This window comes from Pollachius pollachius, assembly GCF_949987615.1.
Source record: "Pollachius pollachius genome assembly, chromosome: 17".
NCBI classification, from domain to species: domain Eukaryota; kingdom Metazoa; phylum Chordata; class Actinopteri; order Gadiformes; family Gadidae; genus Pollachius; species Pollachius pollachius.
Window position 1 is genome coordinate 1140431 of NC_136950.1, and position 15152 is coordinate 1155582.

At 44.6% G+C, this 15152-nt stretch overlaps 1 protein-coding gene across 2 annotated transcripts in view; it reads right to left on the minus strand.

The window, feature by feature from the left end:
• Window positions 1-15152, minus strand: part of ctdspla (CTD (carboxy-terminal domain, RNA polymerase II, polypeptide A) small phosphatase-like a) — a 44009-nt gene that overhangs the window by 17439 nt on the left and 11418 nt on the right. For both annotated transcript variants that reach the window (XR_013812604.1, XM_079755217.1), the window contains exon 2: window positions 2164-2336. Coding sequence is in view for 1 of the 2 variants with exons in the window: in XM_079755217.1 (XP_079611343.1) it covers window positions 2164-2336 (173 nt within the window). In the remaining variant the exon portion in view is untranslated. The remainder of the gene's footprint in view (window positions 1-2163; window positions 2337-15152) is intronic.

The following is a 15152-nucleotide window of genomic DNA, read 5'->3' on the forward strand; positions in this document are numbered from 1 at the left end:
CTTTGGGTTTCCTTTGCGCGGTCAGTGATGCATGGCATTGCTGCTTTTTCACTGGACAGACATTTTCTTCTGATGACAAACAATCGATGCATACAAGGGTTGCATCTCCCTTTTTTCTATAAATCTGTGTCTAGAACTCCAGATGAACATTATGATACAGAAGAGACCCTTTTTTTATTTTCTCATGCCCACCCAGGTGAGAGTCAGTCAGGGATAGCGTAATCTCGGCTTTCATGGGAGCAGGCATGACCAAGTTGGGACACCTGCTAGACCGTGAGAACGGAAGGTGGAAGATGGTATTGGAGGTTAGTGCCCAGACTGGACTGAGGTCTCTGCGCCTGGTGGCTGATCTGTTTGGGAGGCTCAGAGTCTCCCGCTCGAACAGTCTCAGAGCTGCAGTAAGCAGCGTGGTAGCTGGAATACCAGATCACATGGTTTTCCCTGATCTTCGGATATCTCCTAAGTGTGTATCCAGAGGAGAGGGACACCTGCTGAGCTTTCATGGTCTAACTGATTTAAGTTTTGCCTCAGTTGACCGAAAGTCACTCTATTACACATGCAGTAAATCCCCGTTTTTCAAGCAGCTGGCCAGCCGTCCAGACACCAAGGGGCGGTAACTTGGACAGGTTCCAATGGAAATCTCCCAAATGGCGGTTGATGTACAAGCCTCCCATCTCCAAAAGAGTGTGGTGTTTGCAGCAGTGCGTCCTTCACTTGGCCATCTCCACTTTTTGCCTCAAGGTTCAACCCTGACGTCTCTCTCTATCTCTCTGTCTTTTTTTGTTCCAATATTAAATGAAATAGCGCCCATAATATGGGTACTTAGGACCCCAGCACCAGACTAATGTAGGGTCCAGCAGGCCTCCTGCAACGACACTACGGGCCCTATTTTAATGGTCTGAAATGCAAGTGAGAGGCGCGAAACGCAAGTAGCTTTGTGTGCGTATCTCTGGCGCCGTTGCTATTATACCGGCGGATAAATGACTCTTGTAAGCAAGCGTCACCCGCATTCAATCATTCTTTTAAACACTCACTCGCGGTAAAACTATGTTTTCTCACAATCAAATTTTCATCAATCCTAAAAGTCATGGGCTTGTACACGATGTCTGTGTCAAGAAAATATGTGTTTGCTGTACGGTGCTGGCAGATGCATTGATTTAAAAGTACAACTTCTTTCCGCTGTATCAGCTGTTCTTTCCCAAATAATTTAACCAACGTTATAATTTGATATATATATATATATATAACGTATAAAAATATACGTTATATTTACCCTAAAACAAGATTTTGTTTGTTTTGGAAGGCTGGGATATAGCCTACTTTGCTAGAGTTTATTATTGTTATTATTATTATTTTAACGCACTGAGCCATTTGAAGTTTGAAATTCATGTGGTCATGCATCTGTCTCAGCGGAGGCTGCAAACGCCCTGTCAAAATATAAACTCGTCAAGTTCAAATGCGCTGGTTCTTAAAGGGGATGGGAGATGGAACTCTTATTTGTTTGTTGCACGTTACGCCCAAAACATACCTACGGCTTTCAGATCAACCCTTTTTAGATTTGCATCGGGTGCAAGAGTAATTTATCCGCCGGTATAATAGCAACGGCCTAAGAGATCCGGCCACAAAACTACTTGCGTTTTGCGCTTCTCACTTGCATTTCAGACCGTTAAAATAGGGCCCTATAGCTGTAACTATAACTTACTATAGCCGTACCTATAACTCACTATAGCTGTAACTATAACTCACTATAGCTGTAACTGTAACTCATTAGAAATGTAACTATACCTCAGCAGAACTGTAACTATAACTCACTAGAATTGTAACTATAACTTATTATAACTGTAACTATAACTGTAACTATAACTCACTATAGCTGTAACTATAACTAACTTTAACTGTTACTATAACTCACTATAACTGTAAATATAACTCACCAGAACTGTAGCTGAACAGAAGCATGTCAAAGCAGACGACTCACATGCTGATGTCTTCCTCCAGTGGTCAGTCTACAGCTGTCAGTCATGATTTAAACCCTAAAGACTCTTCACAATCAGCTATAGCCGAGTTTGTGTTGGTCAGAACAATAAGCGAGTGGAGTTGCAACGCCCGGTGACCCAGATCTGATCCCCCCCAACCTGAACGCATCATGTTGCTCTGCCGCACCTTTGGGGGGCTGCCGTTCTCCTCCGTGGGCGGTGGCAGTGGGAGGGGCTTGTTGCTGGGCGGCGACGGGGGCGGGGACTCCAGGCGGTAGTCATAGTTACGGAAGCAGCAAAAGAAGGGGCTGAAGATGCCGCGGCGGTGGTGTTTCTTCAGGCTGCTGCCGGACGGGGAACCTGGAGGGAGGCCACCACACAATAAGGATCAGAAAGTTAACATGATTTAAGCAGTGTCAACGAGTTTACTCATGTTTTTATCACCTTAATCTATCTAAATGTACCCCACAGCAATTGTCACGGTTCTTGAAAAATGGTTGAGAAAGGGGTTCCTTCTGAATAACCAGTTTGAAATTAATTAGAAATCAACTGGTGATAAAGGGACATTGAGCCTCTGACGCCACAGGGAGGAGCGGTAGGAACAGTAGCTGCCATGTGGCTTTAGGGACAGCAGACTTGTTCATTAACTTCAACATTTCGCTCTCAACTACCACGAAAGGGAGAGGACATTTTCAAATCAATGGAAAAGTAGAAAAAAACACAGACTGGGGGACAAGAGAAGCAAAGAGCGAGCGAGAGACAGATAATCTGTGTCTTGTAAGGAAAGATTAATAATCCTGTATCTTGATTTCCCTCCAGATCTCCAGGGTGTAGAGCCATTAGAACTGATCTGTGATTTGCCTCTGAGGTTCAGTCTCCACGACGACAGCAACAACAACAACAACGGCCTTGATCAGTAAAGGCTAACTATTGACAGCGTGACACCTTGCTAATGTTGCCCTTGGTAACGACTTGTCATCGTCCAAAATAGATGTTGGCTTTAATAAGCCGACGTGATGATTCTGGTGTCCCCTGGGCTTCTACCAGACGCTGACAGGAAGCATCAAGTCTGGATCGTTTACAACGGGATGATGTAATATAAATAAAAAACACCCACTCACATTATATACGCATTAAGTTATGTCATTGAGACCACACACACACACACACACATACACATACACACACACACACACACACACACAAATATAAACCATAGTTACATCATCACTACTTCAGTGTGCGAGCTTTGACCTACTTTACACTAAACGAGAATGAAACAGATTGGAAAAATTCTTCAGTGATTGCCAAATGTATAATTATAGTATTTTATAATTATAACATATATTACTATAGTTTAGATGGCAATAGCAGTTGAGGGAGCATCGGATAGGGCTTCACCCACCATGACTTACACATACAAAAAATGCATTTCATTTTGGTCTTTATTATATTTGCTCTTCATACAACTCTCTACTTTCCACTCTCTCCATCGTGATACGTACCCCACTATTTAAGACCCATATCTGCATGTAAGAGCAGCACGATCCAGTAGGTTTATCATGTTTGTTCTCTTCATCTGGTCCCATGATGAGAACCTCACAAGAACATCCAACACTACAATCATACTCTGTTATTAATAATTAAGACTGAGTCTGACTTTCTGCTCACACAATACTACATATTCTGCTGGCTGGCCGATGTTGGACCGCCTCGAGCCACCAACAGTGTGTTTGTGTGTGTGGTTAACACAAACAGTGTGTGTGTGGTGAACACAGACATTGTGTGTGTGTGTGTGTCTGTGTGACATCATCATCACCCAGGCTGCCCGGGCCCCTCTCCTGTTACTCCTTCTCCCCTGCCTACACTCAGCCCTCCCACCGAGGGCCCTACATCTGACTCCCATGGAGGTCCTGTTGGGGCCCCCGTGCGTGTCGGGGCCCCTGTGTGTCGGGGCCCCCGTAAGTGTGGGGGCCTCCGTGCGTGTTGGGGCCCCATGCGCAGGTTGACACCTGTCCAGCTACGAGCTGGGAACAATGTCAATGAGAGGGGCCACACACACACTGTATTCACCACACACACACACACATACAAACACACACTGTCTGTGTTCACCACACACACACACACACACAAACACAGTGTTCACCACACAAACACACACACGCATACATACACACACTGTCTTTGTTCACCACACACACACTGTCTGTATTCACCACACACACACACACTGTCTGTGTTCACCCCCCCACACACACACACACTGTCTGTGTTCACCCCACACACACACAAACACCGTGTTCACCACACACACACACACACAAGCACACACACACTGTCTTTGTTCACCACACACACACTGTCTGCATTCACCACACAAACACACACTCTCTGTGGCCACCACACACACACGCACACACACACACACACACTGTCTTTATTCACCACACACACACACACACACACACACACTGTCTGTGTTCACCACACACACATACACACACTGTCTGTGTTTACCACACACACACACACACACACAAACGTTCTGTGTTTACCACACACACACACACACTGTCTGCGTTCACCACACGGACACTGTTTGTGTTCACCACACACCCACACACACACACACACTCTGTGTTCAGTATACACACACACACACAAAGGCCTTCAACTCAGGAGGATGAGGAGGGTCAGGAGGGAGTCATCTGATCAAAGGAGGAGGCCACACATGGTCAGAATCAAGAGAGGTCAGTGAGCCACATTAGGGACCAGCGGAGGGAGTCCTTCATTGACTTATCTATTAGTATCCGACCTTCAATCTGGCATGATAGGAAGCAAAACCCAACGAAACGATAAGAAAAAGTCAGGTCTAGAATGTAAAGCACATTTGAAGAGATGAAATATAAAGAAATTGAAGTGGCGAAAACCCGTGGTCGGGTTTTTCCTATAACCCCAAGTTCCAAGTTTTTTATCCTTTTGCCAGATGGAAAAAGCAGGAGATGGCATTGTTTGACACGCAGTTTGTGTCCAAAAAATAGTGAGAGTTTGACTGTCCAAGGCCGTCATTGGCCGTCATTTATTGTAAATAAAATATAACAAAATAAGGATGCAAAGCATAGTATCTATATCAATGTGTTTCACAAACAGAACGGTCAATAACTGTATCTGGTTGTCCGCCTTCTCCCCGTCATGCACTTCCGTCACCTATTTAAAGGGTGCACCATCAGCACCTGTCGCAGGTGTTCACTCATCACAGGTGGGAAAGAAGGAGAAATTAGTGAGTCAATCAAAACATAAAAAACTTAAATGCGGCTCCTTTAAGTAATTGGTTCTATATAGAACCAATTACTTAAATTAATAAGAAAGGAGCCATAAGAGGGGCAATTATCGTGTAAGTAAATAAGCACTTAATGCTTTTAGGTATATGTAATTCATAATGTTTTTTCAGAAGGTGTGAAAACATGTTTACATTACATTCCTTTGAAATGTGATCAGGAACTCTGGACACTCTTTAGCCTCAAGGATTTGGCACAGTTTGGAAATGGGCCTCTCAAGGACTGACGTCTTTGTCTGAAGCTTCACTGACCACACCAGACCCCTTGCATCAGGTTTGGTCTCCAGCACTCTTCCAAGGTCATGTGGGTCTGAGGACACTGTGCAGAGAGGACGGTTGTTCAGGATTGCCTCCACCTCACAGAGCAGCGTTTGAAGGCCTTCATCGTCGATGGACTGCTGATGGAGAGTGGAGTTCAGCACCTGGCGGACAGATCTAATGAGCCTTTCCCTGACTCCGCCATAGTGTGATGCTGATGGTGGATTGAAACTCCATTTGATTCCATCAGGGAGCAGGGCCTCTTGAATTTTCCGCTCATTCAGTGACTTCAGGGCGTTCTTGAGCTCCACGTCAGCACCCCTCAGGTTGGTTCCATTATCAGATCTGATGTGCTTAACTTGGCCCCTCCTGCAGACAAATCTCCTCAAAGCATGGATTCATGAGTCCGTGTCAAGTGAAAAAGCAACCTCAAGATGAACAGCTCGACTAGACATACAGGTAAAAATAACTCCATACCCTTTGATGGTGGTTCTTCCTCGCTTCACTTCAATCGGGCCAAAGTAGTCCAACCCGACATTAGTAAAGGGAGGGAGGTCAAGTAGGATTCTTTCAAGCGGAAAATCCACCATTTTCTGTTCACCTGCTTTTCCCCTTGCACGCCGACAAATGACACATCTTGAGAGCACCTTCCTTGCTACTGAGTTGCCCTTTGCAATCCAGTACTTTTTCCGGATCTCTGACAGCATGTGGTTTCTGCCATTGTGGCCACAGCATTCATGGATGTGTCTTAAGACCAGTATGAAACGTGTGAATCTTTGAGCAAGATGCAGGGGTGTTTTTCTTCCTCGGCTATTGCAGATTTGTGCAGTCGGCCACCTACCTGCCGTTGTGAACTCTAGGCGGGGTCATCTCTAGTGTAGCAATTTCAGCAGGGAATGCCCTTCTTTGAATGTACGTGATGACCGACCTTTCTGCCTCTGCAAGGTCTTTTACTGTGAGGAGCTGTCCACCAAGGTGGGACCTGAGATCTTCAATTTTTATCCTCAACCTTTTCCTGTTTGAGCGGGTGCTGATTTGACGTGAGGGCTGCTCCTTTCACCCTTTCCCAATCAGCATCAAAATGTTTCTAAGTCTGAGGTACCATGCCACTGCTTTAAGCAGTCTCATCCGGTCTGAAAAGAAAGAAATAAGCTGGTCTGTGGGTGTTCCAGTGTTCACTACTGCCTCCAAAACAGTAGCCTTTGAGCCCCATACATTTTCCTGCATTCAATCTTCTCGATGAATCATCAGCAGGATTGTCCTTGCTGCGTACATGTCTCCACTGAGACAGGTCTGTGTTGTCCCTCATCAGTGAAACCCTATTGGCTACATAGATCTTGTACCTGTCATTTGCAATGTATTTTAGCACTGTTTGGCTATCAATGCAAAAGAATTAAGGCTTTAGGTCAGTGGTCATCAACCTTTTTAAGCCCAAGATCTCTGACCTCGACCTGTGTGAAAGGCAAGATCTACCTATTGAAGCTTTGAGAAAAAACAGACAGCGCAGAATGTATTTCCAATTAAAGGGCTTTTATTAAGTCTAATTGTATGAATTACATGTAATTCTTTGCTTAGATTGTTTTTAATGCAATCAATCAAAACTAACTGAAAACAAAAATTAAAGCCAAGTGCCCTATTTCCCATTTATAATATTGTACAACTGTACAACAACACACACATAACACAGCAAACACATCACAACAAAGAGGAAAAAATCTACACACTTGCAGTGGACAGATATTGAAGTGTAATTAGCTGTTTTGCTTACCCAATAACCACATGGAAGTTAACAAATGTATGATTCACATTTTAGAAAGTGGAACTGTAATGTGTATTAATAAAATTCTCTGTGCAATTAGGTAAGCGCCATGTCCCATCTAAAGCAGAATCACTTCACAACGCCATCTTAAGGCAAAACTCTTGCAGTCATGTTACTCAAATTAGTGTGATGGCTGTGACTGAATACTGTCAGTGAGTGCCTTGAAGTCCGGCTCATAGCTACAGACAGCCAGCCTGAGACAGTCAGTGAGGTGTCGGTCTGTAAGGCGGCTCCTGTACTTTGATTTGATTATTTTCATTTGTGAAAACGCCATTTCACAAAGATAAGTAGATCCAAAGTAGGCACTCACCCTTAGTGCACATGCAGTGAGGAGAGGATACTTCTCTTTGCTGACCAGTCCCCAAAAGTCACTGTCCCTTGATCTGGTTTTCAGCTCTATGTCATTTTGCAAATCAACCATCTCCATGTCAACTCCACTTGGAAAAGCAAATACCTGCTGGAATCTGTCTGCTACCTGTTCTATATCAATGGGCAGAAATGGGTTTGAGAGGAATGCAACAATATCGTCCATGACCTCTAACTCAACAAAACGCCGATTGAACTCAGTTGTCACTTTGTCCAGCTGGGCACAGTACTGCTCTGGGTTAAAAACCTCCTTGTTTTTGATGGCGTGTGACATTTTCTCCAGGTTGGGGAAGTGGGTCAGCCTCTTGTTCTTTAGGTGTGTGGTCCGAACACCCAGCTTGGCCTTGAAACCATTCACTGCGCTAATCATGTGGGGCAGGTGTCTGTCCTTTCCCTGCAGCTCGTTGTTGAGTATGTTAAGTTTTGCCGTTAGGTCTGTTAAAAACCCCAGATCCCGTAGCCAGGCATCATCGGACAGTTCCTCGTGCTCCTCGTTCCTTGTTGACAAAAAAGTCTTTATCTCAGGCAGCAAGTCAACAAATCGCTGCAACACTTTGCCGCGACTCAACCACCGGACTTCAGCATGGAGAAGCAGGTCTCCATATGCGGCATCAAGCTCATCCAATAACGCCTTGAATAAGCGGTGCTGAAGCGCTTTTGCTCTAATCGAGTTTATCAGTTTGACCACCAGTGTCACGACATGGGAAAAGTCCAAGACTTTCCCAACCAAGGCCTGTTGATGGATAACACAGTGATAATCCATGAATGCGGGAAATTTGGGGTCATTACGTCACAGTGCTATGAAACCTGCCCGCACACCTCGCATTGCCGGGGCCCCATCAGTAGTAATGGCAACTAGTTTATTAATGGGGATGCCGTTTTCGTCGATATACTTTTTGAACTCCTGGTAAATATCCTCACCCCTCGTTCTCTCCTTTAAGTGCAAAAGAGTAAGGAAGTCCTCATTGGTTGTAGAATCCTGGAAAGCCATTCTGACGAACACAACAAGCTGGGCTGTGTTCATTACATCCAGGGATTCATCGAACTGTAGAGAAAAATATTCACAGCGGGACAAGTCTTTCAATACTTGTCGATCCACGTCCTCTGACAGTGATTCGACCCTCCTTGTCACTGTCGCAGGGCCAAGCGGTACACCACGAAGTGCAGTTCTAATGTCGTCTTTGTTTTTGAAGTCGTTGAAAACTGTCTCTGTGGTGATGGCCATCGCTTCTTTGATTAGATCTCCATCTGTAAAAGGTTTCTTGTGTTTAGCTAGCAGGTGGCTAATGCGAAGGGATGCTTCAGTAGCAGCCTTATTTTGCGTAGCGGTTTTTGTGAAAAGCGATTGCTGGGCCTTCAACCCCGATTTCAGCTCCTCAATTTTTCTTGCACGGATTGCGCTCTTTGGGGGGTAGCTGTCTTTGAATTTCGAGTGGTTGGTGTTGTGGTGCCGTTCCAGGTTTCCTCTTTTGGACAGTGCTTGTGTTTGACACAAGCACTGCAAACACACTTGTCTTTCACCAAAGTAAAAATAAACTCCTCTTCCCATTCTGAATGGAAGTTGTACGTTTTCGTCTTCTTTCGTGGAGCCTCCGCCATGCTAGCTGTCACCAGAGAGCCGTAATCGTAGCAACAGGCCGATACTGCCGTTCGCGCCCCACGCCCCCCCCGTGTTTTATCTCATTAGTCACTTAAATCAGACAATGTTAAATGCAGACACCGTTAAATGCAGAAAAAAATAGTAGGCCTCCAGGGAGGGAGAGAGATGTGGTTGCAAAACGTATTATGAAAATGTATCATGCATAATATAGGATATTGTGTATTTATTTTTCTATTATCTTCGGGATCTACATGGAAAGCCTCAAAGATCGACCAGTCGATCGCGATCGACGGGTTGGCGACCAATGCTTTAGGTCAAGGTGTAACTCTCTTCTCCCCATTCGGTCTACCTTCACAAGTAATGCTGCAGCTGCCAGCTCCAGTCGTGGCACTGTGATGTTCTAAAGGGGAAGGACTTTCCAAGGACAAAATTGACATGAATGACGTCCTGCTTGTTCAACTGTCTGAGTAGCTTACGATCCATAGCCACTCTCACTGGCGTCAGCAAAGTGATGCAGCTCGGCACAGCTTGTCACTCCACAGCCCTATGGTTTCAGACAGCGGGGAACACTGAAGCCTTAGATCCTCTCCAGGCTGTTGGTCCATTCCATCCACCTTTCAGATACTGGCTGGGGCAAAGGCTCATCCCATCCATAGCCTCGCTAGTAGAACTCCTGTAGCAAATGCTTGGCTGGGAGAATGAGAGGAGCAAGAAAGCCTAGTGGGTCAAAGATGGAACTAACAACAGAGAGTATGCCTCTGCGGGTGTGTGGCTTTTGGCTTAATTTTATGTTAAATTGGAAATTGTCAGAATCTGCACACCACTGCAGTCCTAGTGCTCTTTCAATGGGCAAACTGTCTTTGTCAATATCCAGTGTTTTGATTTGCTTTGCCCTGTGTTCTTTGGGGATTGATGCCAGAACGACTCACTGAGTGATCTGAAACCCACCTTTGCTGCATAGTGCAGTGAGATTTTTACCAGCTGGATGGCATCAGATTCCTTGGCCACAGACTTGGCACAGTCATCGACATGAAAGTTGTGCCGGACTGTTTCAGCTACTTGAGGGGGAAAACAGTTCTCATTGTCAGTAGCAGTTCTTCTTAATGCAAAACTTGCAATGCTTGGGGAAGAAACAGCACCGAAGATGTGTACAAGCATACGGTGTGGCTTGGGTGCTTGACTGGTGTCACTTTGTGGCCACCACAGGAATCACAAGTAATTAACATCAGACTTGGCTACTCTAACCTGATGGAACATTGACTTCATGTCGGACATGATTCCAACAGGCTCTTTGCGAAATCTCAGGATGACTCCAATGAGGGAATTTGTCAGGTCAGGTCCCTGCAGCAGTCGGTGTTGAGGAATACACCCTGGTAAGAGGCGGCACAATCAAAGACAACTCTAAGCTTTTTCTTTTAAGGGTGATACACCCCATGGTTTTGCAAGTACCATACATTTCCTGTTGACTGTCCGAGTTCTTCCTGTGGGACCTCCTCTGCATAATTACTCTCAAAGATGTCACTAAGAAATGAACATATTCTTGTTTATATTGCTCTTCCTTGTTTATTTTCCTTTTTAGGCTCTGGAGGCGCTGTTCTGCAATTTGGCAATCGTTTGGCATACAGACATCCGATTTTCTGAAGTCCGCCCCCAAAGACGTTGGCGTCGCCTAGCAACTGAAGATGCTAGGGTTGACAAGTTACCACGAAAAAAAAGATCCACATTCCTTGACAGCTATCTGCTTAGCAACAGTGAATTCTGAAATATAATTCACCGCCTGAAGATGTTATATATAAGAATAAAAAGAAGAATAAATATTTTTATTTTTTTTGCTTTAACCGCCAACTGCCCAAATTTAATTAAAATATTGTTTTTTGTTGCGTCATCCGGCTGCAACCACCAACCGCTCATCTCAAATTCACAGTAACACTGCTTACATTACCTGTTCCATTTCTAAGTGGCCCATTTACCACCCACCCCAGTGGTGTTCTAACTGCATAGGGGCCCCCACTTTGGCTATTAACAACCTCCTAATGGAGGGGATTTTGACTTTACTTAAATGCGCCCATTGCGCTAAGTCATGCTGCCTGTGGATGTTGCTAATTGTTACTGGCATTTCCTTTTGAGTGAAAGTGTCAGGAAGACGTACGAAGTTATCGCTGTCCAATGCTTACACTTCAATTCCTGAAACAACATGAGTGGGAACAGATTTTTCCTGATTCATTTTGCGTAGAAGAATTTTCGTTTTCCTTCCATTGAGATTAAGGCGCGTCATGAATTCCTCAGAGCAGAATGTTGCAGGAGACCCTGGGTCCAGGAGAGCATAGACCTGTAAGACTTAAGGCTGCTCTTTGCTGCCTTAACCCTAACTGGGATGATTATAAGTGCGCACTCTTGGTCACCGGCCCTTTTATGACCACATAACTCTGCTGATGCACTGCCTATAACACCAGAGGGTTTTTCTGCTTCTTTAGCTTTGATGTCTTTACACTCAATATGCAAAGCGCTTGGGTGAGCCTTCTTGCACACTTTACAAGTAATTTGCTTTTTGCATTCTTTGCTAATGTGGCCTGCGAAAGACAACCAAAGCATATGCCCTTGGTCTTTAAAAAACACATCATGTCTCTATGCATTTTCTTTAAGAAATCTTTGCACAAGTTCAATGTGTGCTCTGAGCTACAGAAGGAGCAAGCGGGTTCAGGCTTTGCCTCTTTTTGGGCAAGAGCAATACTAGTGGCATGGCTACTGCCAGATGACTTTGAGGGCTGAGACTTAATAGGGGATTTACCCCTAACTCTACTAGCCGACTGATCCTGTAGGTTACCAAAAATTGGATCAGCTGCTATACAGGCTTGCTTTTCAATAAAGGAGACGAGATCTTAAATTCTCACCCTACGTCCGTCATGTTCTTGTAGCTCATATGCCTTGCTACGCCATTTCTCTCTGACCTTGAATGGCAACTTGAGGACAATGCTTCTCATGCTGAATTTCGTGTCCAGCTCCTGCATGTATTCCATTTCCTCCATGGCGTTGCAGCAGCTACTGAGAAACATGGCATAATCCTGTAGCATTTTAGAATCATCAGATTTAATTTGAGGCCATGATAAAACCTTTTCCAAGTATGCACAAGAGATCTTATATTTGTTTCCAAAGTTATCTTTTAGTAACTGCTTTGCTTTCTGATACCCTCTATCTGGTGACATGTATTCACAGCTCTTGACAATTAGTTGTGCTTGGCCCTTAGTATATTGATTAAGGATATTTAACCTGTCTGTATTGTTGTCTGTTTTCCTTTCGATGTTCAGTTCAATTGAATGGATGAACAATTTGTACTCCAGAACATGTCCGTCAAAGAGTTGAATGTTTCGTTGGGGTAAGGTAGTCAGAAGTTGTTGAGCATCCTTGTCAGTTCACTTTGATTCTCCGAAACATGGATGATGTGATTCCCCTGTGGTAATCCAGTTGAAGAGGGAATTGGTCTTTGTGTCACAGTTGACTGATCTGAGCTGGCATGTGGAATTACAGGGGGAATGTCAGAGGAATAGCTATGAGATGAGTGTTGGGCAGAGGGAAAGCTATATGTTGAGGTATGTAGCTGTTGTGACCTAATATCACTACTGGCCCTGGGACGGAAAGTAGGCCTGTCTGCACCTAAATGTTGCCTATCTGCACCTGAATTAAGCAGGGGAAATTGAACATGGGCACCTGTCTTACTCCTGACAGCTGGAGCAGACCTATCATGAAGATGAAGCCAATAGTCTAGCCTTTCCTCCAGCTTTGCTTGTCTAGCTTTTGATGCATCAGATGTGACTTGAGCTGCTTCAGCACGTAATACAGGCATTTTAACAGAATGCACAGGGTTTGATACAACAGTGTCAGATTGCACAGGTTTAGACGTATTAGTTTCAGCATTTTTTAGATAGCTGATTTTAACTGTAGCAGCTTCAATTTATGCATCCAATTCCAATGTTTCTCTCTTTTTTCCTTAACTTTTGTTCCTGTTCTTCTATTGCATGCTTCTCCTTAATCTTGAAGCTTTTGCCACTAATGCTAAACGTTCTGCCTCTGCACCAATGCGCAATGACGAAGACAATGTAGATCTAGTGGACCTATTGGACACTGAAACTGATCGGTGCATCAGTGTTATCAACGTCTTCAACATTAACAGATGCAGGTGGGTCCCCCTCCTCCAGCATGACGCCAGAATAGGCAACCCCACCCTCGCTAGGGGCATCAGGGTCTTCCGCTTGCGAAATCCAGTCATTCACATGCGCCAGGAAAGCCATTTTCTGCGTTAGTCGCGGCTTATACCATGCCTCGTTATCCTCCTTGCGTGCTTCCTCATCCAAAAACTGCACGTAATTCGAATGCAAGGTTTGGAATGAGTCAAGCATTTCATCAAACTTGATTAAGTCTCTACTCACTTCCTCAAGATAGTCATTCCCTTCCATCAAATTGTTCATAGTGTTCATCCTTCGTGTAAGGTGAGACATTTTACCGGGCCTGGCTACAGGCAAACGCGCAGCCTTCTCACCGATTCCTTCACCGGTGACATTTCGGCTTCGTCCGAACTGTCCACTGTGCTTAAATATAAACTTCCAAAAATAACGAAAAGTATTCATCCTCTTTCAGATAATTCGAAAGTCCCCAAAAAAGATTCAAAAGATTTCATATCCTTTCCAGAAACAAAAACTAAAGATCTCAGTTGATTAACGAAAAAATCTTCAACGAAACATGTTTCTTAATTAGTCAAATATTATATGTTAACGAAAAATCCATTAAAGTAATGGTATCGTCACTCACAAACCTCTGTGAAGCGTTCCTTTGTTCTACGTTTTTCCACGCGTTAGGCCGACGTTCCTTTGTCTCTAAATCGAGTGAATCCGTAAATCATTGGGAAAAAATCCAAGCAAAGTTATTGACTATTGTAGCGGTGAAAAATCGTGGTCGGGTTTTCCTATAACCCTAAGTTCCAATTTTTTTATCCTTTTGCCACACTGAGAAAGCAGGAGATGGCATTGTTTGACGTGCAGTTTGTGTCCAAACAAAGTGAGAGTTTGACAGTCCAAGGCCGTCAATTGGCTGTAATTTATAGTAAATAAAATTCAACAAAATAAGGATGCAAAGCAAGTCTATATCAATGTGTTTCACAAACAGAACGGTCAATAACTGTATCTGCTTGCCCGCCTTCTCCATGTCATGCACTTCCGTCACCTATTTAAAGCGTGCACCATCAGCACCTGTCGCAGGTGTTCACCCATCACAGGTGTGAAAGAAGGAGAAATTAGTGAGTCAATCAAAACATAAAAAACTTAAATGCGGCTCCTACAGTAATAATTCTGTGGGAGCAGCATTCCCTGGGCTGGACTCCTGGTCTTAGAAGGAGACTTCCTTGTTCCTCTCAACACAAGCCCTGCATTTTGAAAGCATGCCTACATTTCCCCCCCAATCTGTTGCCTCAAATGACCGACTGAAAACAGGTGTGTCCAACACAAAGGAGGAGGAGGAGGAGGATGAGGAGGAAGAGGAGGAGGAGGGGGAGGAAAGCAGAGGAGGAAGTGGGTGCAGAAAGGGTGGGGACTCGGGGGAGAGGTAATGAGGCGATACAGCCTATACTTGTGTCTGCTCCGTACGTCTCCTCCCATTCCCGAAGCACCACCCTGCACAAACACAGCTCTCCTTCACCACACAAATAACCCAGTGGAGCTCAGCCAGACGGACCAGCATACACACAAACACACACACACACACACCCACATCCAAATACACACACGCACGCATGCACACACACAC